General features: G+C 39.4%; 1 protein-coding gene across 1 annotated transcript; it reads left to right on the plus strand.

Moving 5' to 3' along the window:
- Positions 1 to 945: 945 nt before the first annotated feature.
- FANCI (FA complementation group I) lies at positions 946 to 27,729 on the plus strand (the record flags this gene model as incomplete). The annotated part of the gene is made up of 37 exons (XM_083371315.1): positions 946 to 1,045; positions 1,821 to 1,893; positions 2,258 to 2,388; positions 3,058 to 3,214; positions 3,292 to 3,349; positions 3,901 to 3,942; positions 4,845 to 4,968; positions 5,110 to 5,195; positions 5,309 to 5,441; positions 5,556 to 5,648; positions 5,815 to 5,951; positions 6,327 to 6,507; positions 7,155 to 7,242; positions 9,201 to 9,331; positions 9,693 to 9,763; positions 10,126 to 10,240; positions 11,685 to 11,807; positions 12,600 to 12,668; positions 13,741 to 13,842; positions 14,068 to 14,253; positions 14,473 to 14,594; positions 15,529 to 15,693; positions 16,561 to 16,740; positions 18,574 to 18,740; positions 18,872 to 18,951; positions 19,209 to 19,325; positions 20,390 to 20,441; positions 20,927 to 21,054; positions 21,938 to 22,006; positions 22,135 to 22,225; positions 23,107 to 23,291; positions 24,021 to 24,077; positions 24,215 to 24,274; positions 24,786 to 24,863; positions 25,563 to 25,658; positions 26,124 to 26,240; positions 27,664 to 27,729. Exons 1-37 carry the CDS (start codon positions 962 to 964, stop codon positions 27,727 to 27,729), a joined length of 4,014 nt encoding a protein of 1,337 aa, XP_083227441.1. The 5' UTR covers positions 946 to 961.
- Positions 27,730 to 27,947: the final 218 nt, after the last annotated feature.

The following is a 27,947-nucleotide window of genomic DNA, read 5'->3' on the forward strand; positions in this document are numbered from 1 at the left end:
CGGGCGAGGAGAGGGGAAAGGTGGGGAAGGGCCCGCCCGGCTGGGGCAGGGTCCTGCAGGGGAGGGGAGGGGGCGTTTGGAGGGGGAGGGGTGGAAGGAAGGGGAGTCAGCTGAGGAACCACTTAGGGGTGGTGGCGGTGGGAGCTCATTGGGCGAGAGGGGTCAAAGGGGCATCAGTCAACGGTGGGAGTTTATTGGGCGAAGAGAGGTCACGTGGGCCCCAGCCAATAGAGCTGAGGCAACGGGGGCCGCGGAGGGTCAGAGAATAGAATAGAAATAAACATATAGACTAAAATAGAATTAAACAGATAATAGACTAGAATAGAATTAAACAGATTGTAGAATAGAATAGAAATAGAGTGGAATAGAATAGAATAGAATAGAATAGAATAGAATAGAATAGAATAGAATAGAATAGAATAGAATAGAATAGAATAGAATTCTTTATTGTGACTTTGAATGTTATGGGCTTCCCCAGAAAGGACAGGCTTTCCTTGACCCAGAAAGCAAAACAAATGAAGGAAATCTGTTTTTTTTGTGTCTTTCAGTAAACTTCCCTTATTCTTGAATATTCTGCCAGGATGGACCAATAGAATAGAAATAAACAGATATAGACTAAAATAGAATTAAACAGATAATAGACTAGAATAGAATTAAACAGATTGTAGAAAAGAATAGTATTAAACAGATTGTAGAATAGAATAGAAATAGAGTGGAATAGAATAGAATAGAATAGAGTGGAATAGAATAGAATAGAATAGAATAGAATAGAATAGAATAGAATAGAATAGAATAGAATAGAATAGAATAGAATAGAATAGAATTCTTTATTGTGACTTTGAATGTTATGGGCTTCCTCAGAAAGGACAGGCTTTCCTTGACCCAGAAAGCAAAATAAATGAAGGAAACCTGTTTTTTTGTCTTTCAGTAAACCTCCCTTATTCTTGAATATTCTGCCAGGATGGACCAGAAAATCCTGCTTCTGGCATCAGAGGGAAACTCAGAGCGCCTCCAGTCCTGCCTGCAGAGCCTGAATGAAAAAGAGGTCAGCCCCCATTGCCTATCAGTTAACTAGACACACACACCCCTCCCCAAAGTATCCCCACTGGGGTTATTCGTGCACAACTTTTGTCTGGGAATTCCTTCTGTTCTATCGTCAGTAGCGTCTTCATGTTGGTCCCCATGCTGGGCAAGCTTTGGCACTCTAGGTAGTGCTGAGCTAAAGTTTCTAAACTTCCTTTAAAGCAGTGTTGCTTAAAGTGTGGTCTGAGGACCCTTGGGGATTCCCCAAGACCCTGTCAGGGGTCCACAAAAGTCGAAATTATTTGCCAGACATTGAGAGTATTTGCAAAAATGGAAAAACCACGTTGCTATTGTTCTTGTTGTAAAAAAATAAGTTTTTTCATGAAAAAAAATCGAGATTTGTCCTACTGAAATTAAAACAGATGTTTTCATAGAATATTTATCAAACCATGAACAAGAAACCGTATTAAATTTATTAGACATTAACATAAATATTTTGTATGATTTCAACTGCTCTTACCCAGGTTTCTTGCCAACTGGGCTAGCTTGCCCTTTATGCAATATGCTATCAATCGACTCTCTTGCTGTATCACTTGATTGTTTATGCCTTAATTCTCACTCGTTCCTTTTTTCAAAATGTTCACAATCTCGCACAGATTATTCTTCGGATAATTTGTAGATTGCATTAAGAAGACAGCAAATATGCATGTTTTTATTCAGATTAATTCTGGGGGTAATGTTGAATGTAAAAGTGCAAAGGAATGACACGTTTTGCAATTCTGATCTCTTTGCCACAGTTGAATGACCTTGTTACGAAACATGCTTTGAAGAAAAAGGGGATTGGTGCTGTTCTGAGAGGAATCTTCAAAGGTACTTACTAAGACTAGTGGATCGATCTCTAGCCCAGTGACCTGGTTTCTTGTCCATATGAAGCTAGTCTTTTGAGCAAGTATAAAAATAATGTCAGTTTCTGACCATACCAGGGACAACCTACTTCTCATTTTTCATTTTAATACCTGGGTTTTCTTCCTTTTAATATTGTTAGAACAGGCTAGCATCAAGTAATAGCTTATAAATTGTTGACTCTTTTTAATCAACAAAATATTGGGAAAGCAAATTGCCCTATCTGTTAATAAAGGGACATGCAAGCTTTCAGACAGCAAAAATCCAACTTTCCATTGTTTTAAGGCGTACAAAATTAACAATATTTTGTTGTTGTGTGGTTTTTGCTTAGGTTCGCCTTGCTCTCAACAGAAGGGTGTTGCCAGAAGACTAAGTATTTACAAACACTGTATCGAGTTAGTGGAATCTGGTGACCTGCAAGTGGAAATTGCATCTGAAATAATGAGACTGCTTATGTTAGAGGTAAAAGATAAAAATAGCTTCTCAGAGGTTTCCCCAAGTTAACACTGGGGATGATTGCCTTTTACATCTAAGTCAGAGGTTTATATTTTTTGAATTGGCCAATATATTAGCAACCTGATAACATGTCCTTTGCAGTCCAATGCTATGTGTGCTTATATAGATTTCTAAAAATGAATACTTTGTTACTGTCTGGGATTGTTTTTTCCTTCTTGTTGTTGGGGCACCTCTCACAGTTGTTAATTTTTTTAAAAAGCAACTTTATCTATGCTGGCAGTCTCCACCTGCAGTTTATGAACTAACTCCCGGAATCCTTGGCAATTTTCATGTTAGCAGGGGGAATTCTTAAAATTGAGGCCCATGTAATTGAATGGCATTGAGAATGGGAAAGGCTGCAATATGGATGATGTGGCATGCATAGCTCTACGTTTTTTTATTGTGAAGTTAGACCAGTCTACATCCTCAGCTTTTTAATAGCTGACATGATATGCAAAATGTGTGTAATAGTTCCTCTTTTATTTTGGGAAAAGACATTTCATGTTGTGACTAAAAGAGGTACTTCTGTGACACTTTTATATTTTTTATAATGTAATTCAGAGTTCATTATTTGGTCTGAACCCTTTTAATATAATCAATTATATAATTTTTAAAATATTATATTTAATACATCAGGCTCACAAGATGCCAGGGCTCACTTTGGCTGACTTGGCTACGTTGTTCATTGAAGCCATTAAAGGAGGCAGCCTATTGAGTGGCAAATCTTTGGAACTCTTTCCTACAATTCTTACTTTGCTGGCTACATCTAAAGAGAACCTTGAATATGGGGCAGGTAAGCTTATTCCTCTTCCGTTTTCCCTTCTTTGTCTTTTGCTAACTTGCGACATCTACAACTTATTTCGTTTTCAGGTGAGCTGACTGGGGACGAATATAAGAAGCAGCTGATTAATACTCTCTGTTCCAGCAGGTAAGTTTGCGCTTGTCAGATCAGATGTCATGTAAAGTGTTTATTGGCATAATTTACATAGGCACATGCTAAATTATAAGTACATGGAATCCCTTTCTCTCTCTCCCTCTCCCTCTCTCTCTCTCTCTCTCTCTCTCTCTCTCTCTCCTGCTCACTCTTTCCTCCCCAGTATTTTATGAAGTGTCATCATATTTCTTCCTATAGATAACGAGCAAAGGTAATAGAATGTTTACTTTGCTAATAACTGGAAATGTTCAGGATTACATTTGCCTTGTAATCCTTTGAGCAAGCCTCAGAATTAGAGCGTTAAAATACCACTTTGTAAACTAAAGCATTACTTAAGAAAAAGACAATTGAATTCTGGATGAATTGTTGGTCACTTGCATTGGTATAAGCTTTGTGGATTATTTAATTAGCCTGAAAATTCATGCCTTATTAAATGTAAAGTACCAGCAATCTCTTTGTAGGTTTAGTTTATTAAACGATTGCAGTTTCTCAGGAAGTATTTTTTGTTATATTTATATTCAGACTGATTGTGTTTTTTTGGACAGATGGAGCCCTCAGTATGTGATCCATCTAACTTCCATGTTCAGGTAAACATTTTCTTTTGTGTGGGGGGGGTGGTCTCTGACTTGGGGATCAATTGTAGGGTGCGCAGAGATCTTCAATAACAGTCTATGCTTGGGACTTCAAAAAGTTTTCTAGGCTTCTTCCTTTCTGTTCCTTATGTGGGAAAGGTTTCAAAGGAAAACATTCATGTCTGCATCATTTAGGAAAGATCCATCATTTTGGAATGCTTTTATATCCTTTCCTGAATTGGCTGATGAAATTGAAAATTGCTTAGAAAGATTATTTATTTAAAGTGTTCCAAGTTCAGAATTTATTTATGGCCCAAATCCAAACGTTCTGAGACAAGCTTATCTAGACTTTGTCTCCTTTCTTTAAATAAAAAAATGGTTGTGGAAAAAGAATATATGTCAGACTTGAATTTGTTTAGAATGCCAATCTAAAATCAAAATATCTCTGTTCAAATCCTGATCTAGCTACCAGTTTATTGATGTTATTTTTCATTGGCTGGATCCATGTACTGTGTTAACTGATAGCTTTGTTTTAATGACTAAACCACAGAGGTCCATCAGTTAAGTCATGGTTTGCAACCCAAAGTACCTCAATTTATAGGAGATAGTGAGCTAAAAAATCAAACAAAATTATTATGTGTAACAATACGCCACACAAAATTGTTAAAGAGTTGGGCAGTCTCACCAAATTAATAAAATAAATTAACCTAATCATCATTTCAGCTGACTGTATATATCTGGTTTATTGTGAAGATTCACTGAGAAGGAGAGAACCAATTCTGTTCCTCAGAGCTTTGAAGAAAGCCAGTGTATATTATAGACACACATAAATGTATGTGTTAGTTTGCTTTTCCTGATGTAAATGTGGGTGCCGTCTTCTGAAAAGGCACCAATCTGCCTTTTGTGTCACTATACAGAGATGTTCCACTGAGTAAAGAAGAATTGCAGTTTGTGGTAGAAAAGGTCTTAAGAATGTTCTCCAAGTTAGGTCTCCAGGAAATCCCACCTTTGGTTTATCAGCTGTTGCTGCTTTCTTCAAAGGTAACGCTTTCGGGTAAATTGCCCTCCCAAATTTTCCAACATCACTCTGATATCATAGTTTCATGGCTCAGAGGAATTATCCTGTTTACCTGAAGGCTTGGAATGTGGATCATGTAACACAGCTATCTCATCACTTCTCAGGGTAGCAAGAAAAACATTTTGGAAGGGATTGTCAACTTTTTCAACCAGATGGATAAAAAGCAGAAAGAAGAGCAGAGAGGTTCAGAGTAAGTTGTTTCCCCCCCTCACATTCTCTATTTTAGCTGTGATGTCCATTGCCCTTGGTTGAAGCAGACGTATTGCATTCACGTCTTATCACGACTGATATTCAATCTTCCAGATCACTGGAACTGGAAGAAGCTACCGTGCCCTTAGAACAACTCCGCCACGTGGAAGGCACCATCATTCTGCATATTGTGCTAGCTATAAATCTGGACCACGATCTAGGAAAGGAGCTAATAAAATACTTAAAGGTATATTAAGTGCAGAGTTAAGAGATTGAGTTCATGTCAGGCAAGCCCTATGGCACTATTTCTTTATAAATATGAAGTCCTCTTAAATAGATTTGCATTTTTTATGCCTCCTAGACAGAGCAGCAAGGGGATCCTAGCAAAGCCCTGTGCCCCTTCAGTGTGACTATTCTGCTTTCAATGGCCAGAATACACCGATTTAAAGAACAGGTATGTCTCTCTTTCTAGATTTTGAGTGACTCGTTTAGTCAATTACAGAAAACTTGGTCATGCTGTCATGTTTACTTATGCTTATTCTGTACTGAACTTGCTGAATTGTTCCCTTCAGGGCACTGACTGAGGGAAGTCCTAATTGCTCATTCTTGTGGTGTTTTAGATATTTGACTTTCTGAAAACATCAGTTATGAAAACTTTCAAGGACAAACAGTTTCTTCAGGGCTCCAGGTTTCTACAGGACCTAGCTCCTCTACAGTATGATATATCTGATATGTTTTTGGAAGTTGTAGCGAACAGGTAAGTTACTGCAGTTTGTCAGTTTAGAGCAGGGGTAGGCAACCTTGGCTCTTTTATGATTTGTGGACTTCAACTCCCAGAATTCCTGAGGCAGCATGGCTCAGCTTGGATACCTTTCCCTTTTCCCTCAGCATGGCTGGCTCAGGAATTCTGGGAGTTGGAGTCCATGAGTCATAAAAGAGCCAAGGTTTCCTTACCCCTGTTTTAGAGCAATTAATGCAAGGAACTTTACCTTTTCCTCCTGCTAATTAAACCATGAAGCTTTGTAATCAACAAATTTACTGCAAGAATTTTTTTTCTTTAAGTACAGGTGTAGAATCCCTTTATTGTGCCGTTTTCTTTTTTTTCTCTCTCTCTCTCCAATGTCCCATTCAGCGTGTTTGGTTGGGATCATGTGACTCAGGGTCTAGTAGAACTTGGATTTATCCTTATGGACTCTTATGGGCCAAAAAGACTTTTTGGAAGTAAAACCACAGAAAGTAACCATAGTCTGCCCAAAACTCCAGCCCAGCAGGTGTGCAAATTGGGAGCTGATATCCTCTTGGAAACTTTCAAGGTAATATAAAAATGAAATTGTATGACGCTGTAGATATAATATTAAGATTTTTTTTCTCTCTTGATATAGGCTTTCTTCAAATTCTTAACGATATTTAGAAATATTTCTAGACTGTCTTTAAAGGCAAAACTCAAGCTGTTTTGATAATTTGGTCACCGTTTTTTTCCTTCTCAATTTAAAATAAATTAAAATTGTTTTTTTTTCTTTCCTTAACCCTGCCTTTTACTATCTGTGGGAAACAGGAAACAACAGCAGGAAACTTAGTTCAAGGCGAATTGTTATTGGAATGGGCTAAGGGCACAGTATGCAGCTTGGTTTTGCTTTTAAATAGAAAGCCAACTTTCATTCAAAAATACTATTTAAATAATTAAAACAGGAGCTACCTGAGAAAGTAGAACCTTAATATTCTGTATTTTGAGCCAATCCAGAACTGAAGGCACGACCACCACAGAGAATTCCTCTTTTTCATAGATTCAACAAGTGCTTATAGAGGCATTTTCTGTGCTGATCAATGGCTTTGGAGTAAACATCTTTGGGGCTGCCTGGTAAGGCATCAGCCAATGTAGCGTAGCTTCAACAGATTATAATAGAACTCCTAAGTTTACATGGAGAATATGTGCATTTTTAAAATAATCTTTATCTTCCAGGTCCATGAACCGATCAGAAGGGAAATTCTAGAGCAGATTCTGAACAGAGTGATCACAAATGCAGGTCTTCCCATCGCCCACTTCATAGGTAATTTTGTCTTACGGAATTCAAGCTCACAAAATGGACTGCAAACTTCCAGTATACTATCTCAAGAAAATTTCATCAGCCAGGAATTTCCCCAGGCTGCTGAATTAAAGAAGCCAATGATAGATTTCTCTAATGCATGAAACCATAAGGATTTACTTAGCAAGCCACGATGATGTAAATCAGAGGTTCCCAGCCTTTTGGGCACCAGGGACCAGTTCCACGGAGAGAGGTTTTTCAGTGGACTGGAGGGTGTGTGGTTTTGTGTGCTGCCTGCATCCCGCAGATGGGGCTTTGCTTATTTGTGCAGACCGGTTGCTGGCATTCCGTGGCCCGGTACTGGTCCAGGGATCGGGGCTTTGGGACCCTTGATATAAATAATACTTCTGCATCATATATAAATTCAAGAAATTCCTGAGTTCAAGATTATCCTTAGATGATTTCCATCAAGACCAAGTAGGATATGTAACCATGTTCTCTGATCGTAATATGACATAATAAAAGGGCCTCTTAACCCTTACTGTTTAAGACAGGAAAAGCAAGTTCACAGTCTCTGTACTTTTGGGGGGGGTTGGCAAAAGTAGTAAATAAATCCTTTTCTTATCTACGAACCTGAATTGAATTGAATACAGGTTGTCCTTTACTTATGACCACAATTGAGCCCAAACTTTCTGTGGCTTAGCGAAACATTTCTTGTGAAGGTGGCCCCATTTTACAACCATACTTGCCACAGTTGTTAAAGGAATCACGGCGGTCGTTCAGTTAGTAACATGGTTGTTCAGGTGAATCTGGCTTCCCCATTGACTTTGCTTGCAAGATCTTTGGCAAAAGGGGATCACATGACTTTGGGACGCTGCAATGATCGTACGTGTGAAAAAGGGTCGTAAGTCCCTTTTTTCAGTGCCGTTGTAACTTCAAATGGTCACTAAGTGAACTATTGTAAGTTGAGGACTACTTGTACTTTATTTAGCCAAGTGTGGTTAGACAAGCATTGAGCAGAGGGCTGGACTAGAAGACTTCTAAGGTCCCTTCCAGCTCTAATTCTATTCTATTCTATTCTATTCTATTCTATTCTATTCTATTATTCTATTCTATTCTATTCTATTCTATTCTATTATTCTATTCTATTCTATTCTATTCTATTCTATTCTATTCTATTCTATTCTATTATTCTATTCTATTCTATTCCTATTCTATTCTATTCTATTCTATTCTTCTATTCTATTCTATTCTTCTATTCTATTCTATTCTATTCTATTCTATTCTATTCTATTCTATTCTATTCTATTCTATTCTATTCTATTCTATTATTCTATTCTATTCTATTCCTATTCTATTCTATTCTATTCTATTCTATTCTTCTATTCTATTCTATTCTTCTATTCTATTCTATTCTATTCTATTCTATTCTATTCTATTCTATTCTATTCTATTCTATTCTATTATTCTATTCTATTCCTATTCTATTCTATTCTATTCTATTCTATTCTATTCTATTCTATTCTATTCTATTCTATTCTATTCTATTCTATTCTATTCTATTCTATTATGTCTCCAGTACAGAAGCACTCAGTATACGTGCAAAACAACAGAGAGAATAATACCAATAAAAGGAGAAAGTGAAAAAGATAATAACAAGGATAGATAATACTACAGTCACATTACATGGATTACCGTAATATACATGGGTATTAGACAGAACTGCAAATCAATGTGTATCTGCCTTCCTTTTTGATTTTGAAAGGATGTGCTAGTCCAGGGGTAGGCAACCTCGGCTCTTTTATGACTCATGGACTTCAACTCCCAGAATTCCTGAGTCAGCTATGCTGACTCAGGAATTTTGGGAGTTGAAGTCCATGAGTCATAAAAGAGCCGAGGTTGCCTACCCCTGTGCTAGTCAGACCATCCTGTCTCTTACCCTACCAGATGCCACAGCTTTAGACGTTCTCCTCTCTTTGCAGAACTTTTGTCCAGTATTATTCTGTCTGCTCCTCTTGTCCTTCAGAATTCTTCCTCTAATGTTACAGAGGCTTTTGAGCATTTGTCGTTCCTTCCTCTCGACACAGTTCAAGGGTTTCTCAAGGCTGTACAGGTAACGTAATTATATTTTTTATAAATATGTGGTTGCTCAAAAATTGATTTTTTTTAAAAAAACCACAAGGCATATTAATAGATAATTAGAAACACAATGTGTACTTGGACCAAAAATGAATCTTTAATTGCTCGAAAGGATTTTTTCCTTCTCCCACCCATAGAAAAAAGGCCCAAAGTGGGTTACAAAACTTTTTTTTTGTATTCCAGTAGTTATAAAGACAGTTTATCAAGCCAAGATACATGCCCAGAATTGCCCTTTCTATCACCTTCCAGTTTCCAAGCTGCCATTGATTCCTACTCGGAAATCCCTTGCTTATGAGCCTGTGACACCCATGTCTAACACATTTGTTTTCTCCCAGCCTTTGCTCAAAATAAGCATGACCTTGAGAGATGCCTTGATCCTTGTTCTTCGCAAATCCATGTTCTCTGGGTAAGTTGTCTTTTTTTTTAAAAAAAAACTGTATTCCATGTTTGTTGATTTCCCCCTGCATACCTGTGTGCAAATGCTTTTTTTTAAAGTAAAATTCAGTAGAACTGTTTGATCCCTTTTATCTCAAAAATGTTTGCTTTAAGTAAATTTTTTCCCCAATAAGAATGATTGATGGTTTCCAGATAGAGAGCGTTGAATCTCTGTGACAAGGAAGAGTTACACAAATGTTCAAGTTTTCTTTTTCTTTTTTTTAAATTATCTACTGGGTTTAGGTTGTGAACAAGTAGCCCACCTTTCTAATAGGTTTTCATCCTGAGGTTGAGAAACTCTTACCTTAAAGTGTTTTTCTCTCTTGATTGCAGACAGCTAGATGCCCGCAAGTCAGCAGTTGCCGGATTTTTGCTGCTCTTGAAAAACTTTAAGGTCCTGGGAAGTTTGACCTCTTCCCAATGCAGCCAAGCAATTGGAGCCAGTCAGGTAAAAAAAATGGCACCGGTTCCAGCATGTTTCAGCAGCCCTCCTGCAGATTCTGGTGTTTGGTTTGATCTGCTGCACTAAAGCGTATGCTGGAAGGGAGTTGTCTGAGAAATGCAGACAGCTAGATGCCCGCAAGTCAGCAGTTGCCGGATTTTTGCTGCTCTTGAAAAACTTTAAGGTCCTGGGAAGTTTGACCTCTTCCCAATGCAGCCAAGCAATTGGAGCCAGTCAGGTAAAAAAAATGGCACCGGTTCCAGCATGTTTCAGCAGCCCTCCTGCAGATTCTGGTGTTTGGTTTGATCTGCTGCACTAAAGCGTATGCTGGAAGGGAGTTGTCTGAGAAATGATTGAAACAGCTAATTACAATTAACTAACTGATGGATTATAGCTAACCAGTGGAAGGGACTGTTCCAGGGGTAGGCAAACTTGGCTCTTTTATGACTCGTGGACTTCAACTCCCAGAATTCTTGAGCCAGCCATGCTGAGGGGAAAGGGAGAGGTTTCCAAGTTGAGCCATACTGGCTCAGGAATTCTGGGAGTTGAAGTCCACTAGTCATAAATGAGCCAAGGTTGCCTACCCCTAGCCTAGGCCGTTTTATGACTCGTGGACTTTAACTCCCAGAATTCCTGAGCCAGCCATGCTGAGGGGAAAGGGAGAGGTTTCCAAGCTGAGCCATGCTGGCTCAGGAATTCTGGGAGTTGAAGTCCACGAGTCCTAAAAGGGCCAACGTTGCCTACCCCTGGACTATTCCAAATGTCTACCAAAGTTTTAAATTACTGTCCTCAGTGCTGATGTTGGTTTGGGAGTATTGAAGTACAGTATGGAATGATGGCAGGTTTGAGCAATTGCAGAAAGGGCTACAGAGACACTGGGAAGTCAGGCGGCATATAAATTTATTATTAGGATTTATTATTTAGTTTCTTCTCCGCCAGATCTAACTCCAGTTGAAAAAAATATCTCCCATTTAACTGGTATCATCAGGTCAGGCTGATTTCATAAGCCTACAGAATAAAGTGTTAGTGTAACCAGCAGGCTTAGATTTCGAAGTTTAACAAGTACAGGATTCTGTACACAGAACAAGAATACAACAGCTCATTTAGTGACTTGTTGCAGCATCCCCGTGTTTGCGTGATCAGAATTCAGCCGGTTGGCAACTGACTCATGTTTATGACGGTTGCAGTGTCCCAGGGTCACGTGATCGCCTTCATCACCTTCTCCCAAGCAAAATCAGTGGGGAAAGCCAGGTCCACTTGACAAGCCTGTGACTAACTTACCAACTGCCGTGGTTCATTTAACAACAAGAGTGGCAAGCATGGATGTAAAAATCAGACAAAATTCACCGAACAAACCTCTTGCTTAGCAACAGAAATTTTTGGACTCCATTGCAATCATAAGTCGAGGACTACCTGTGCAGAGATTTCCATGACTGTTCCTTCCTTCCAGGTCCAGGTAGATGTCCACGCCCGCTATAACGCGGCAGCCAATGAGGCCTTCTGCTTGGAGATCCTAGGCAGCCTGAGGCGATGCCTGAGCCAGCAGGCTGATGTTAGACTCACCCTCTACGAGGTAAGGAGGCCTCTCTTCCTACCTTAATTCCACAACATTTCTCCATGTTTAGCTGTGTCTCAAATAAACTGACTGCTAATAACAGAGTTGGAAGGGACCTTGGAGGTCTTCTAGTACAACCCCCTGCTCAGGCAAGAAACCCTATACCCGTGGTGACGAACCTCTGTGGGCACGCGCGCTGTCGCCCTAGTCCTAGGCCTTCAGCTGGGTTTTGTAAAATCTTTTTGCTTTAGGCCTCCACCACCATGTGCAAAAAAAGAAAAAAGTTCAATCGATCAATTTCAACTTCTCACGGAGAAAAAATAAGATCTCGCAAAGTTGGAATTGATTGATTAAACTTTTTAGTCCCACCCAGTCTGCCGTTACCACCGCAGCCACACCTACCCAATGGGGCACACCCACCCGGCACCTGACGATACATAAGTAGGTTTGGGGTTGCAGTTTGGGCACTCGGTCTCTAAAAGGTTCGCCATCACCATTTCAGACAAAAGGTTGTCCAAATCTCTTCTTAAAGACTTCCAGTGTTGGAGCATTCACCGCTCCAGGAGGCAGGTTGTTCCACTGGTTAATTGTTCTCACTGTCAGGAAGTTTCTCCTTAGTTCTAGGTTGCTTCTCTCCTTGATTAGTTTCCATCTGTTGCTTCTTGTCCTGCCTTCAGGTGCTTTGGAGAATAGCTTGACTCCCTCTTCTTTGTGGTGGTAGCAGACTTTCTGCTTTAGTTCTCTGATCTGTTTCAGGCTCACATTTAAATAACAACAACAACAACTCTTTTCCTTCATTTGTCTTTCCAGGGTTTTCATGACGTCTTGCGCAGAAACTCTCAATTGAGTCATTCCATTCTGGATATGCTTCTCTCGCAGGTACAGTGATGATCAAACATTAGAAGCTGGATTTAAGTGAAAAGGCAACCAGAGTTTGGGGGGGGGGTATCACCTTTTTAAATTTTAAGTATCCCTGGTTTGGAGTGTAATTCTGCTTTGGAAGAGAAAGCATGAGCCTAGCTGATTGGATGGGCAAAATGGCAAAGTAGTTTTGTGCCTCAAAATAGGAATGTAGAAGAAGGATTTGCCGTGTAGATGGGGAGAAGAAAGAAATATGGATCTAAGTCACATATTCCTCACGAGAGTAATGTTTTGAGCCCAAGACAAATATATCTAATAAACCTCTTCCGAGAAGCTTCTTGGATGAGAAGCGAAACGTTTTCAAAGAAAAAACCCCAAGAAAGTCCAATTGCCTTTTTTGAAAAGCACCTTTGGGGCACCAAATGAGTGGCTGTGTTCTGAAAGCCATTACCGTTTATAGGCAAGTAACAAGTAACAAAGGAGATGTATCCACCTTAAGGTAAAGGTAAAGGTTCCCCCGCACATGCGTGCTAGTCGTTTCCAACTCTAGGGGCCGGTGCTCATCTCCGTTTCAAAGCCGGAGAGCCAGCGCTTGTCTGAGGACGTCTCCGTGGTCATGTGGCCGGCATGACTAGACGCCAGAGGCGCACGGAACGCTGTTACCTTCCCACCGTAGTGGTCCCTATTTTTCTACTTGCATTTTTACGTGCTTCCGAACTGCTAGGTTGGCAGAAGCTGGGACAAGTAACAGGCGCTCACTCTGTTACGCGGCACTCGGGATTTGACCCGCCAAACTGCCGAACTTCTGATCGACAAGCTCAGCGTCCTAACCTACTGAGCCACCGCATCCCTCTCTACCTTAGAATCCATTAAAAGAAATAAAAGTCTATTTATTCCTGGAAGGAAATGGTGATTGTGACAGAAGCAGCTCTCTTCATTCAGCAAATGGTTTCTTCATTCTAATTTTTTTTTAAAAAAAAAGAAACTATTTTTAACGGGGGAGCTTTCTCCTCCTCGCTATTTATAACCTATAAATAATAGGTTATTATTCATCATTTAACAAATTCATCTCTTTTGTTTATTGCAACAGATAAGACAATATTATGAAGCTGAACCAGACCTGCTGCCCCCGTTAAAATTAGAGAGATGCATCCTGGCTCAAAGAGATCAAATCTTCTTGCAGGAACCTTTGGTGAGAAAGAGAAAAAAAACTGTTAACTCGTTTTAAACCTGTCTTTGTGAGTTTGCATTTGGAAATCAGCAAGAGGACATTGGCGTATTTCCTATGCACCTTGTCCTGCTTTATTCATTGAAGGCAAATTAAATGGAGCCTTTGAAAAGATATTTAAGGTTTGGCTGGCTTTGAAATGAGAAAAGGACATTTTTCATTCATGGTTTAATGCCACAATTCCTTCAGGCTCACCTCTTGTGCTGTATCCAGCATTGTTTGGCCTGGTATAAGAATGTTTTAACTGCGCACCAGCAAGCTGAAGAAGATCAGGAGGAGGAAGAGGAGGATAGAAGTTTCCAGCAAGAATTGGATAAGATGTTGGAATCCATCACAAGACGGATGATCAAGAGTGAACTGGAAGATTTTGAGCTGGTAACAGATTCATTTGTTTATTTGTGACATTTCTATGCTACCGTACTCCAAACACCTCTCTACAATGTATAGAAAAGAGAGAGATTAAAAACAGCAGAAAAAATAGTAAAGAATGTAAACCATAATAGTAATGTGAAAAAGCAAATGGGAAGGAGATTGATTCAGCAATTTACAAATATTAGAAGTGGCCATTCTAATTTGCTTGCTTTTGAATGGTAGGATAAATCGGCAGACTTCTCTCAATCAACCGGAGTGGGCTTAAAGAACAACATCTATGCCATTTTAGTGATGGGCATCTGTGAGGTCTTGATTGAGTACAACTTTAGTACAGGCAACTATAGGTAAGCAGTTGAGTTTCTTATTTCTAAAGATCCGTGGCCCCAGCTTCTAAACGAGCTCTAAACAATTTCATTAGTTAGATCCATCACCAAAATCTGTTTGTCATTTGTAAAGTGCGAGGAGGAGGAACAACAACAACAAAAATGAGCAAACACTCCTGAAAGAAAGAAAAAACACACACACAGAGAGAGAAAGGTTCATCTTTAAAAAAAAGGTAGCTTGGTCCCAGAGCAGTTGTTACCTTACAAGTGCCTGGGTGAGCAGGCTGGGTCTTTATTTGCTGTTTAAAATAATGTGGCAGCCAGCTGCACCAATCACCTGTCTTGTGAAGAGACAGTCCCAAATACTACAGTATTTAATGGGCTGAACCAACTAGCAAACCCACAAACTGTGATGATTGTTTGATTTTAATGCATGACCTTGTGTGTATTGGAGAATTATTTTTAGGAACTAAACCATGTAGGGCTATTTAGATCCAAAATGTATGTATGTGTGTACATATCTATCTATCTATCTATCTATCTATCTATCTATCTATCTATCTATCTATCTATCTACATACCTATAAATTTAAAGAATATTGGTCTTGATGGTACATGGCTAAGTTAGATGTTTTACCTTTAGTTGCTTTCCTTGAAACTGCAGAAAAAGTCTTTGCAAAAATATATATATATATCTTGATGCGGGTTGTTTGTGTGTTTAAAATTCAAATTAAATAATTCACTGAGCCTTTAAAAATGTTCATCCTTAAGAACAGAAATGATGTAACAAAGACATAGAATCTACATCTAGTCACATATCAAGAAATGAATCACCACTCTGTTTCAATTTTTATTATCTGCGGTTAAGTCAAGAGAAAATAGGCCCTCTACAAAATGAAAAATCATCTTGCATCTTTTGACTCTCTGTTTTTACCTTTGGTAATATGTGTTGCAGTAAGAACAAGTTTGAAGATGTTTTGAGCCTGTTCAAGTGCTACACCAAACTTTGTGAAATCTCGAAAGAGAAAGCGGGAAAGAGCAAACTCTCATCAACAAACAAAATTCCCCGAAGCTTCCTGTCGATGGGCTTTGTGTGTACCTTACTTACAGGTCTCTTCAGGTAAAGAATATTGACTTCAAATACTGATCCAGCCTCTGCATGTTTGGAACAATCGAAGGCAGTCACCAAAAAATGAGACGGACTAGAAATAGCACCTGGAACACAGAAATGAGCTGTAATAGCTGGTAATAAAATATAGGCAATTATCTTTATTGGCAAGAATTGCATTCTGTAAAATTGCCACAAATAATAAATTAGCAAATATTGAAAGCTTTAGCTGTGAATGTGCACGCTGGACAATTCTCATGTTTTGTCCCTCTGCATGCCCATGAATACGACCCCAAAGTGCCCCAAATCTGATTTTCTGGTTACAAATAAATTTTAGTGCGTGAGCAAATTTGCATATGCGGAATCCGTGAATAATGAGTCTTGCCTGTAGCATAAAAGCACTTTCAATAAGAACTCCAAAATATTATTTTAAAAAGAGCAGCAGGAGATACAGCAGTACTGCTTACCTGAAACAAGAAAGTTTTTTAAATAACTGAAGAGGGCCTTGTAGGACCAGAACGCAGTATTAGCAGCTTAACTTTTAGTTAATTTGGGCTTCTATAGGCACCATTTCAGCTGAACAATTCAAGATAATTGTTTAGTCCTCCAGGTCCAAAAACAATAAAACTTGGGTTGTTTTTTCCCCCCATTCTGACTGTACTGCCTGAATGTATTTTACCATAATCCCCATCGGCTTTCGCATGCTTGCTGCAGATAATGAGAAGTTTGCTTGAGACGCCTGAAAGAGGCTGTTTTATAGACAGGCAGTCTTCAGCTCCACTCAGCATCCATGGACTTAGCCGTGGCATTTGTGTATATATTCAGCCTCTGTTGCTCTGTTTAATTTTCTCAGTCCAGAGTTTTCTTCCAACTTTTCAGGGACTGCGCCCAAAACCACGAGGAGAGCCTGGCTGTTCTCCGCTCCAGCACTGAGTTCATGCGCTATGCTGTCAGCGTAGCTTTGCAGAAAGTGCAGCAATTGGACGAGGCAGGGCAGACAGATGGGCCAGAGGGACAGAATCCGGGGAAGATGTTCCAGTATCTTTGCAAAATCACTCGGTGAGTTAAATCCTAAGTGGTCAAGCGGTTCCAGTATTGTAATAGTAATAGGTAAAGGTTCCCCCACACATGCATGCTAATCGTTTCCGACTCTAGGGGCCGGTGCTCATCTCCGTTTCAAAGCCGAACAGCCAGCGCTTGTCCGAGGACGTCTCCGTGGTCATGTGGCCGGCATGACCAGACGCCAAAGGCGCACGGAACACTGTTACCTTCCCACCGTAGTGGTCCCTATATTTCTACTTGCATTTTTACGTGCTTTCGAACTGCTAGGTTGGCAGAAGCTGGGACGAGTAACAGGTGCTCACTCTGTTACGCGGCACTCAGGATTCGACCCGCCAAACTGCCGACCTTCTGATCGACAAGCTCAGCGTCCTAACCCACTGAGCCACTGCGTCCCTTGTAATAGTTATATATATATATACATATATATATATATATATATATATATATGTATATATATATATGTATGTATATATATATATATATATATATATATATATATATATATATATATATATATATATATATGTATATATATGTACAGATAGAATATGTACAGATATGTATATATGTATATATATGTATATATATGTACATATATATACATATGTATATATGTATATATATGTACAGAGCCTTGGTGGAGCAGTGGGCTAATGCCTCCTTAAGTAACACCAGCTGCCTGCAATTATTGCAGGTTCGCATCCCACCAGGCTCAAGGTTGACTCAGCCTTCCATCCTTCCCAGGTAGGTAAAATGAGGACCCAGATTGTTGGGGGCAATCAAGCTGACTTTGTAATAATGCCGCTTGGGGGTGTGTGAAAGCCCTAATAAGCAGGCATATACATAGAATGAAGGCTACTGCTAAGCTTGTAAGCCGCCCTGAGTCTTCGGAGAAGGGCGGGATATAAATGGAATTAAAATAAATAAATAAAAAATAAAAATAAAAATAAAAATAAATATATATATATATATATATATATATATATATATATATATATATATATATATATATATATATAATATATATATATATATATATATATACACATATATACATATATATATGTATATATATATACACATATATACATATACATATACATATTTGTTTGTTTGTCTAGAAGAGCAGCAGGAACAACCTATGTAGGAATAACCTATATACATCCTTACCTACTTAAGCTGATTTCTTTTGGGGCTGAGTATGCAGAATGCAGAAAGGGAGTAAAAAAACAAAACTACGAATCAAGGCAAATATATGTGTCCCAGGATAATGTTGCAGGATCCAATCTGGATCAGACACCAGGACCAGAGGTTTAGTCTTCCGGGCTTTCCAAGCCCATCCTCAGGAAACTTCTCTCTAGCTGAGAAACCAGCAAACACACACTGCTAGAGAGAAGTTCTGTGAGGATGGGCTCCAGTACGAGTCTGAAAGCTCTGGTCCCGGTTACTGTCCCAGATTGGATCCTGCTAAAAAAAAAAGCCAAACAGAATCAAGGCACGAGAGGAGAAGAAGAATAAAGGAAGCACCCGCTAAATTTGTGTTGCACGTTTCTATATATATTCCACGCACTTCTCTTCTTGCAAAACATTCTTGTTTTGACTAGATCAGGGGGTCTTCAAACTTGTGGAGCAAAGCTGGCTGAGGAAGTCTTGGAGTTGAAGTCCACAGGTCATAAAAGGGCCAAGTTTGAAGACCCCTGTACTAGATCTTCATACTGCTAAGTGCATTGCTTAAAGTGCACCACGAGAAGAGTTTAAAGCAGTAGTGAAGGACGCACGGAATTATTTCTTCAGTCAGCCTGATCTAATTTTAGTCTTCTCTTCCTATAGAGTCCTCCTGTGGAGATACACCTCGATCCCAACCTCAGCAGAAGAATTTGGGAAGAAGGACAAAGGCAAAAGCATCTCGTTGTTATGCTTGGAAGGCCTGCTGCGGATTTTTAACACAGTGCCACAACTTCATCCAGCCAAAATCTCACAGTTCCTCCAGGCTTTGGGTAAATGCGATTCTGCTTCTTTCGCCAACCCAGATTCTATCTCCAGGCATCCTTTTCACACTGACTTAATGGATTTCTTTTCCGGATTTCCACTTCTTCCCGGCTGCCATCTTTTCATTCCTCTTCGTTAGATATCGCAAATGAAGACGATGAGGAAGCAGCGGAGGTGAACGTCACTGAGAAAGCTGCCTTCCAGATTCGGCAGTTTCAGGTGAGCTGAAGGTTGCGGTGATGGCCGCTAAGCAGCTCCCAAGAGATTGGACCATCAGGGATCTGAAAGTCAGCCAGAGCTCCAATTTTGGAGCATTCTTCAGAAAAGATTCTGTAATTATTCTAGTTTTCCCTAGAAAATCTTCCAAGTCCCCTAGACTAGGATTGGGATGCTTGATTCTCAAAGGACTCATGCCTCCTTCGGATGATTGTATCTGTTTGTTGTGACCTTCATCTTTTCCTTTTGCCTTTTTCCAGAGATCACTAACAAACCTGCTTAGCAACTCGGAAGAAGATTTCAGCAGCAAGGAAGCTCTTCTGTTGATCAACATCCTTGTGATGCTCTCCAAACTCATGGACCCTTCCTCACCCCAGGTAGGTATTTTTTTTTATTTGTTTAGGGGTGTTTTTTTTTGTATCCCGCCTTTATTATTTTTACTAATAACTCAAAAGTGAACATATCCAATACATCGACCTCCTTGCCACGCTTTCCAGAATGGCAAGGAATTATTGAGTATTATAAAAGTACAATTGATTTATGATTTTATTCTTGGTTCTTGATTTCAGTCCACATTGAAGTTGAGTTCTGTTTTCAGTTTCCTTGGATTCTTTTTTCTTTTCTTTCTCACCTCTCTCTCTCTCTGTGTCTCTCTCTTTCTCTTGAAAATCACATTTTCTAAAGTCGTCTTTAATTACTTCTTTCACTTGCTGTTGCTGCATTAAATCTTGGTATGGTCCTGTTGCCCTTGCCAAGAGCACCGCTCTGTTTTAATGGTCTTGTTAGAACCCATTTCCTTGTTGCGGGTGTGTGTGTGTTTGATTTGTCCCTTTCTGATTTCTTTCTGTGGGTTCTGTTATTCTCCTGAGGGGGAGAACTTTGTGGTATGTTTATCTGCTTTGCTACAATGTATCCTTCTTGCTGTTTCTACAAACTTACTCTTTGAACTGTCTCTCCCTTGGATGTTACCTTGGGGTGAGAAAGGAATGTGCCTCCGGCCATCTGGCTTATCTCTCGCTGCGGCAGAGAAAGGTGCGAAGACCTAACAACGTCTCCACAGGCATGGGAACGGACCTGTTATCAGCTCTGTTCCCACGGTGAACTTAACTTAACCTGGGGATTGGCTCGTTTGAACTGACGGGAGGAACTATTGGGGTGGGGTTTGCTCGGGACTCTTTTTAACCTATTGATCTGAACAGGATATCCTCAGATCATGCCTTCTATGCCTGCTATCGTCTTCTAATAAAAGTTACTTTTGGAATGACACTGTTCCAAGAGTCCTGCTTTCTTGGGATGAGGTTTTGAAGCGGGTCCTTGCAGGTCTGTTACTCTTTTTATTAATTTTAAGTGTCTGCTCTGAAAGCCTTGTTAGTTGAGAAATTGGATTTAAGTGACCGAGGAGTAATCAACTAATGAGAAATCGCTTTTTCTCTTTGTGCAGTTTGTGCAGCTGTTATCCTGGACAGTGAAACTTTGCAAGGAAACGTGCTTGGGTGAGTGTTAATTGCTTGAGTCAGAATGCTGTTCCGTGTGAATTCGGACTGCTCACTAGCTCCATGCAACCAGTGCAGATTGGACATTGGCTGAGCACCTGACTTGAGTGAATGAGCCAATAGCTTTTCATCCCCAATTTTAAAGCCAACCATGTTCAATGTGCCCACCTCGAAATTTTTGCTAGTGGGAACCAAATTGGAACTTTCAATTATGGATAACGCCGTAAGTCATTATGACAATGAAAAAAAAAGAGGAAGAGGTATGCCTGCTTCCCCAACTAACCAATCACTCGTATCATATTTGAATACACACACAGGGTTTCATAGCAAAAGATAAAAAAATAAAACGCAACGACTGAAATCAGAACAGTCCCACCATGCATAGGAGAGTGATTGGGTTATGCCTGTGAAGGCAAGTAAAGCTAGATCAGCCACATTCAAACGTTTTCAAAATTGGTTGATGAGTTTTTTCTCTTCCCCTACAGAAGATGCTCCTTGTTGCAAAGGTTTACTCTCTCTGCTTTTCACACTGCATGCTCTTGTTAAGAGCCCAGTCACCCTACTGCGTGATCTTGCCCAAGACATCCATGCTCAGCTGGGAGACATAGATCAGGTGAGCAAGACCAGCTGGGCTTTTAAAGGTTGAATTCAAGATAACCCAGGATTTCCCTTTTCCAGCTAAGTTGTAACGTGAATGAACCTAGCTGATGTACTTAAATGGGAAAGTTTGGAGAATTAGATGACTAACATATGAAGAAATTATGACCGATAAGAATTGGATTGAATATAAGGGAAATTAAGCGTAAACAAAAATTACGAAAATAGGATTCATGGTGAACTAATGAACTGATGGTTATAAGAATATAAGCTGGAAAAAAATGTCATACATTGAGACACTTATTATTTGTATAAATATAAAAAATGTCTATACCGAATCATTTATATATTGAAAATATTAAGAATTATATTTTGTTTAAGGTTGAAGAAGGAGAATACAAATGGGAGAAGGGAAGATCAAAGAAATATATCATTAATTAATATACTAATTGTGGAATTATCAAACTTAATCATTATTGATTGTTAGTTATTATTGCCTTTTTTGTTAAACCAAGACAACACGCTGTACACCAGGCACTGGAGATTGTTATAGTTAAAAACCAATAAAATATTTAAAATGAAATATGAAGTATGAACCTAGCTTGTAGCTCAACATATTGTGCCAGTTGTCATGGTTTTACTATATCAACAAGCCGTGATTAAAACAATGTCTTGTGAACCTAATTGGTTTACTTAACCTGCATCCCTTTTCCTTTAACGGGATTCTTGAAGTGGCAATCTTACCAGTATGGGGTAGATTAAAGAGTTCTGCTTGGACCAAGGGAAATGGAATTCAAATTCTTGATTACTCACAAAATTCAGAAAGAAACCTTGACCAGTTACTCTTATCCTAGCTCTTATAGGGTTGTAACAAAGACAATCTCTGTTAATATTCCCAGGATGTTGAGATGGACCATCGGTGTCACTTTGCCATTGTGAATTCAAAGACTGCAGCTCCTACAGCTTGTGTAAGTTATATTGGGATCCAACTGAAAGAATGCCATTAGCCAAACATGAAAATTGCTACTTTAGAACAGTACTTGGCTTGTTACTTATGTGGTGTATGTTGTCTCAACCTCTGCCCTCTTTTTTTAAGTTGATGGTTTTGAGTCAAGCAGACAAGATCCTTGAAGAGGTAGATTGGCTGATCAACAGGATGAAAAACTATTTGGGATCTGAGGCAGCAGGTAATATTTATGAAGGACCTCTTTTGTGAAATGCTTGGATAATTGCCTGTCTTATGTCAAAAATGACTGCCTCTGGGGAAAGCCCAACTACGATCATTAAAGAAATCTACATCATCAGCTTTCATATTAATATAATTAGAACTTTGTCTTGGCATTTGCAAACTATGGGCCCCCGCTTTTGTCAGATCAAACAAGTAGACATGATCGGATATATTAAAGATCCTCTTTATCAGAAGAGATCCCAGCTATACATTTTGGCTATAAAGAGAAAAAAATGGGCCATAAGGAAAAAGTTTTGCACCTTTAGGTAGTAATCAGGAATAAAAGAGATGTGTTAAGGGAGTAGAAATATGGCTGACCACAAAACGGTGCCCGTTTAATCTTCACGAGGTGAGAGGGAACCTCCAGATGTGCAAATCAGATCTTATCTGGGGTTTTTTTAACATTCTGCATAACTTCAGTCAGTTTTACCGCAGCCTGTTTTATTCTCTTGTCTTTTTTTGTCTTAAGAAAATTGCAGTTGAAGATCGATGTTTTCTGACTGGCTTGATCCAATAAACATAATGGCGGCCACATTTTGGATCTAATGAAGTCTTATTTTAAAGCTTACGTAACACTTTCCCTGTATTCGCTCAAAACAGCAGCAGGAAACTAACCATCACATCCAGTTTTGATGATGAAACTATAAGTAGCTCTAAGAATGGAAAAATTGAGGGATTCAGGGGCAAGGAAACAAGAATCACAGGCTCTCTTCTACCATGTGCTAGAAGTCCACTTGAACCACAACTCGGACAGAAAAAAAGACCCATCCAAAGCAGACAGTCCTAGAGGATTCAGACCTTGTCTTTTGTGACTGAACATAACTTTTTTTTTAAAACTAGAAAATGCCTCTCAAGCAGTAAACCAGACTCAACCTCTAGAGAAAGCTGTCATTCTACAGCTTGGGACTTTGCTGACGGCCTACCACGAGCTGGTCCAAACGGCCCTACCCACAGGAAGCTGTGTGGACACGTTGCTTAGGAGTCTCAGCAAGATGTATGCCATTCTCACAACTCTTGTAAAATATGTGAGTGCTTGGAAGGCTTGGAGGGGTAAAGGCAAATTTCCCTTAAGTCCATTGTTCAAAGGGAGTTAAAATGTAGACAGCTGCTAGGCTGAAAAGCAGAAAAGAGTTGGTTTATGCAGAAAGCGTCCATAGGACTATTCCTAAAAAGGGCCTGAATCTTAAGTGGTGACTGCCAAATGTTATATATATATATATATATATATATATATATATATATATATATATATATATATATATATATATATATATATATATATATATATATATATATATATATATATATATGGATAATGTGAAACAATGTTCCTTACCTGGGGAAAGGGGCAAGATTCTGTTACTTTATTTATTATTTTAAAATGCCCTGTAAACCGCCCTGAGTCCTTTGGGAAAGGGCGGTATATAAATCTAATAAAATCTAAATCTAAATCTATCTATTCCATCTGCAACAGTAAAAAAATACTCTTAATCTCCTCCAGTGCTATTTCTTGGCCTTGCTTACCTCAAAGCGTTGATACCAATCTTGAAAGAATTTCTCTCCATCCTGTCTTATATCAAGCAAAATAAAGGCAATGTTATTCTTCTTTCTCATGTTCTCCTCTTTCTGAGTGATCTTTTCTCCTCCATTAATGTCCCACTGCTGCCTTCCCAAGGTGTAATTTATATATATTCTTTCACGGAGAGTAAGGCAGTCCTATCACTCAGACACCTCCTCTTGCTTTACTCTTCTAGTATCTCCAAGTGTGTCGAAACACAGCCGGAGGGATTCCGGGACGATTTGAGAAACTGGTGAGTATAGCTCATTGTGCACAATGCCTATCATTGTTAGGGACGTTATAAATATTGGGCCAGGTAAGAATGGGGATTCTGTGGAGATCATAGAAGGAAACTCTTGAGGGTAACTTATCACCCCCTTATTTCTATAGGTTAGGCTGTCTGGTTCTCACATGACTCCGCAGTGCTACGCCTTCATCACATACGTACAGGTGAGACAAAGTGCTCCATTTCTTATTTCTAGTCCCAGAGGAAGCTGCTATTAACTTAGAAAGAGAAGTGCTAAGAGCGTAAGATGAAGCAACTTCGTTGAATCAAACTGCATTTGAGCTTGAGCCTCACCTGGTAGGGATGGGAAGCCGGTGGCAATCCAAATAACCTCTGTGGATGCTCTAATATCAAAATCTGAGGAATTCTATTAGATGCTCCTGGCAGACAGAATTCCACCGTCTTCTATGCAGCCATGGAACTATATGAATGTAGCAGGCGGAAAGGTCTTGAATTTGAGGATGCTAAGAATGAGGACCCAGAATTTCTCTAACCCTGGGACAAAAGACACTGGAACAACAGTGTGAGCTTGTAGTCCTCAAGAGTTAGGAAAACAGCAATGGACTGTTGCCAGCAAATAACCAAGTGAAGCCTCTAGACTCATGTACCCAGTTGCTGTTCCCACCAGTCCCATTGAAGATACGTCTTCCTAATATAATTTTTTGTTGTCTTCAGAACATCCAACATGAAACCCTGACCTCTGCAGCCGAAAAAAAGAAAAAAGACAAAAAGGGAGAGGAATCCGCCGTGATGGTAAGCGTAATTAGTTTTTCACGTTTATGTAGTTCCGTCAAGCCAGGCGGAGCCAAAAAGTTGGATCTTCAATATTTTCTTACATCTAAATCTTAAGAGTGGGTTTTTAAACCGTTGTTCTACAGTAGTTCCCAGACATTTTATTTTTGCATTCTAGGAACTGCAGCAACTTCTAGGAAAATGAGATAATCAGACAATCAGAAACGATTGATGTGTTAGTACACAATAAATGTTAAGAGAAAAAAGGGGGTGGACTTAACATGGTTGATGCTTGGACAGAAGACTATCATTTTGCTTCTGTCAGCAGAGAGACTCTAGTTACATCAAATGTCTGTGAAGATTTGATTCAGTTGAGTGATGTCAATAGTGTATTTTAAAATATTTAAATTCTTCCATGTTTTTTGCTTACATAAATGTGAAACTAATGTAGCCAACAGTATTCTACTTTGTTGCTTCAAAAATTCCTTTGTAACTAAAACACTTGCTTAGCTCTTTACTGGAGAAAATAACATCTGCTCTATCTTGATCTCAAAATGTGGCAGTTCTTTTCTACTTTTGCTAACTTCTGGCCCATGAAAATTCTTTGTTGGATGCTGTCTGGTGATACTTCTTATGAGATGGGTAGTTATAGAAAGAAAATCCTAAACAGTAATAATGTGTTATCTTCTATTGCTATGCTGATTTTCTTGGAATTCATAGGCTAAAGTGTTGCGGGAGACTAAACCAATTCCAAACTTGGTTTTCGCCATAGAACAGTATGAGAATTTTCTGATCCATCTCTCTAAAAAGGCAAAGGTAAGATTTAATTCTAAAAATACAGTTATTCCCTTTTATAAAATACTGGCCATTGTGATATAACGTAGTGTATCTTTTATACTGCATCTGATGCTCATGCACTTTACGATTCATTAGCCCTGCCTTCAAGTTCAAAATTTTAATTATTTTTCATTTGCATAAGCAATTTCACTTCTTGACTTCCCACATCAAAACAGCATCCGATATGTTAGAATTCAGAGTGATCGAGAAGGGCCATTATAATTGCCCTCTGATGAAATATGGACTTATTTGTCTCATAAACCCAATTCAAACTGTGTCTTTCTATTCAGATGCAAATGTTCAGTTAAATTTTTGGTTGATCTATACACTTACAGTAACCACATCTCACATAACCCAAGTGAAAATTTGATATCTCTCTTCAATCCTTTGAATGGGTGGTATAAACATTTTGCAAAATAACTGATTGGCCTCCGGGTGTTCCAGGTCAACTTAATGCAATACATGAAACTAAGTGCCTCCCGGGATTTCCGAATCAACGTATCTACTGTAGAAAATGTCCTACAGGAACAGGATGCTGAGGAGGAGCCAGACCACAATGAGGTCAGTTTGCAGGAAAGGTGACCTCCCCATGTGCCTCCCAAGACCCCTCCCTTGATGATTACACACCTTTTAAGAGGTTCCTTTCATGATATAAAGGTAGTTCTTGCTTTATGACAATTCACAAAGCTGAAAATTTCTGTTCCTAAGGAACACAGTGGTTAGGTGAATTTTGCCCCATGTTACGACCTTTCTTGCCACATTTGTTAAGTTAGTGACACGGCCGTTAAGTGAATCTGGCTTCCCCATTGACTAATTGTCAGAAGGTCGCCAAAGGGATCACATGACCCCGGGACTCTGCGACCGTCGTCAATATGAGCCAGTTGCCGAGCATCAAAATTTGGGTCCCCTGGGGAGGCTGCAACAGTCCTAAGTGTAAAAAAAATGGCCATACATCATTTTTCTTCAGTGCCACTGTAACTTCAAACAGTTACTAAATGAACTGTTTTAAGTCGAGGACCTACCTGTACATTGAAAAGGGAGTGAGGTAGAGCCCCTGCCCATTTGCGACAAGGCCTTTAAGCTCCACAAATGTTCTGCCCGTTTTGGAAACCACTTTGTGAATGTCCTCCCACTAAGATCCCAAATTTCCAGATGTGCCCCTTGTTTCCAAGAGGTTTTCTTTATAGTCTGAAGGAAGACACAAAAAGGCTCCTCCTTTTGGTGATAGCAGCAATCTCTCTCTCTCTAAATTCTCCTTGTGAAGTTTGCATGAGTATCCATCCCATGCGTGCTAACATCGGTTTAAGTAATTATAGTGTGTAAATCTAAATCAAAAATCATGGTGTTTGGAAAACATCATGAGAGACACAGATGGCAATTAATTAACACCTTTGTATACTTAGGCGTAACGTTTTCCAAGACTGGATCTTGGGCTTGCCACCATCAATGGAGCACACTTAAGACCAAAGGCTCGTTTGAATCTACTGCTTAAACTAAAGAATCATAGTCATCCAGGGTCCCTTGTTCTATTAATCAGAGTATATAAAGCTAAGGTTACTCCTGTGGTTTTGTAAAAATAAATTGTAGTGTTCTGCTAACCATTAATGGAACAGGGCAATACGGCAACAGTCCTAGTCCTATTCCAAAGTGAAGGGGCAATTCCACAGTGCTACAGTTTGGGAGCGGGAATAAATACTAGACATTTTCTGCTTCCAGGAGCCCTTTTAATTTCAAAAAATAAAACGGAATCCCGAAACGTTTTGTAGTGGGATCTCCATCCTTAGCACAGTTCTCTTCTGCTTCTTTCCTCGAAACATATCTTAACAAAGGCCCCCAAAAAAACCCCTCTCCGAAATATTTGGGAGATCTCTTACAACAGAGGTGACTAGTTTGGTTAACTAGCAGATTATGTAGCTTGCACTATTTCAGTCGTTCACTGGCCAGTTATGGCTTTCCTGATGTGCCCTGTTTTTATTTCTTCCAGAGCGTTGCATCTGCACAGTCCAACACCAGCAGAGAACCCAAGAAGAAGAAGAGACGAAAAAAATGAGAGCACCACCGTTTCTTCTCCCATGGCTGGTTTTGCACCTTTTCAACATCCACCAGGAGACCATCTTCTTCAATCTACAGCACATTAGAAAAGGGTTTCTTCACCATATCCTCTGCACATGGAACCTTGAATGCTTGCAGTATCGGTAACCTGCTGATGACCTATCCATGGTCTGTCCCAGGGGTAGGCAACCTTGGCGCTTTTATGACTCGTGGACT

The sequence above is a fragment of the Vipera ursinii genome (genome assembly GCF_947247035.1).
Source record: "Vipera ursinii genome assembly, chromosome: 11".
Lineage (NCBI taxonomy): Eukaryota > Metazoa > Chordata > Lepidosauria > Squamata > Viperidae > Vipera > Vipera ursinii.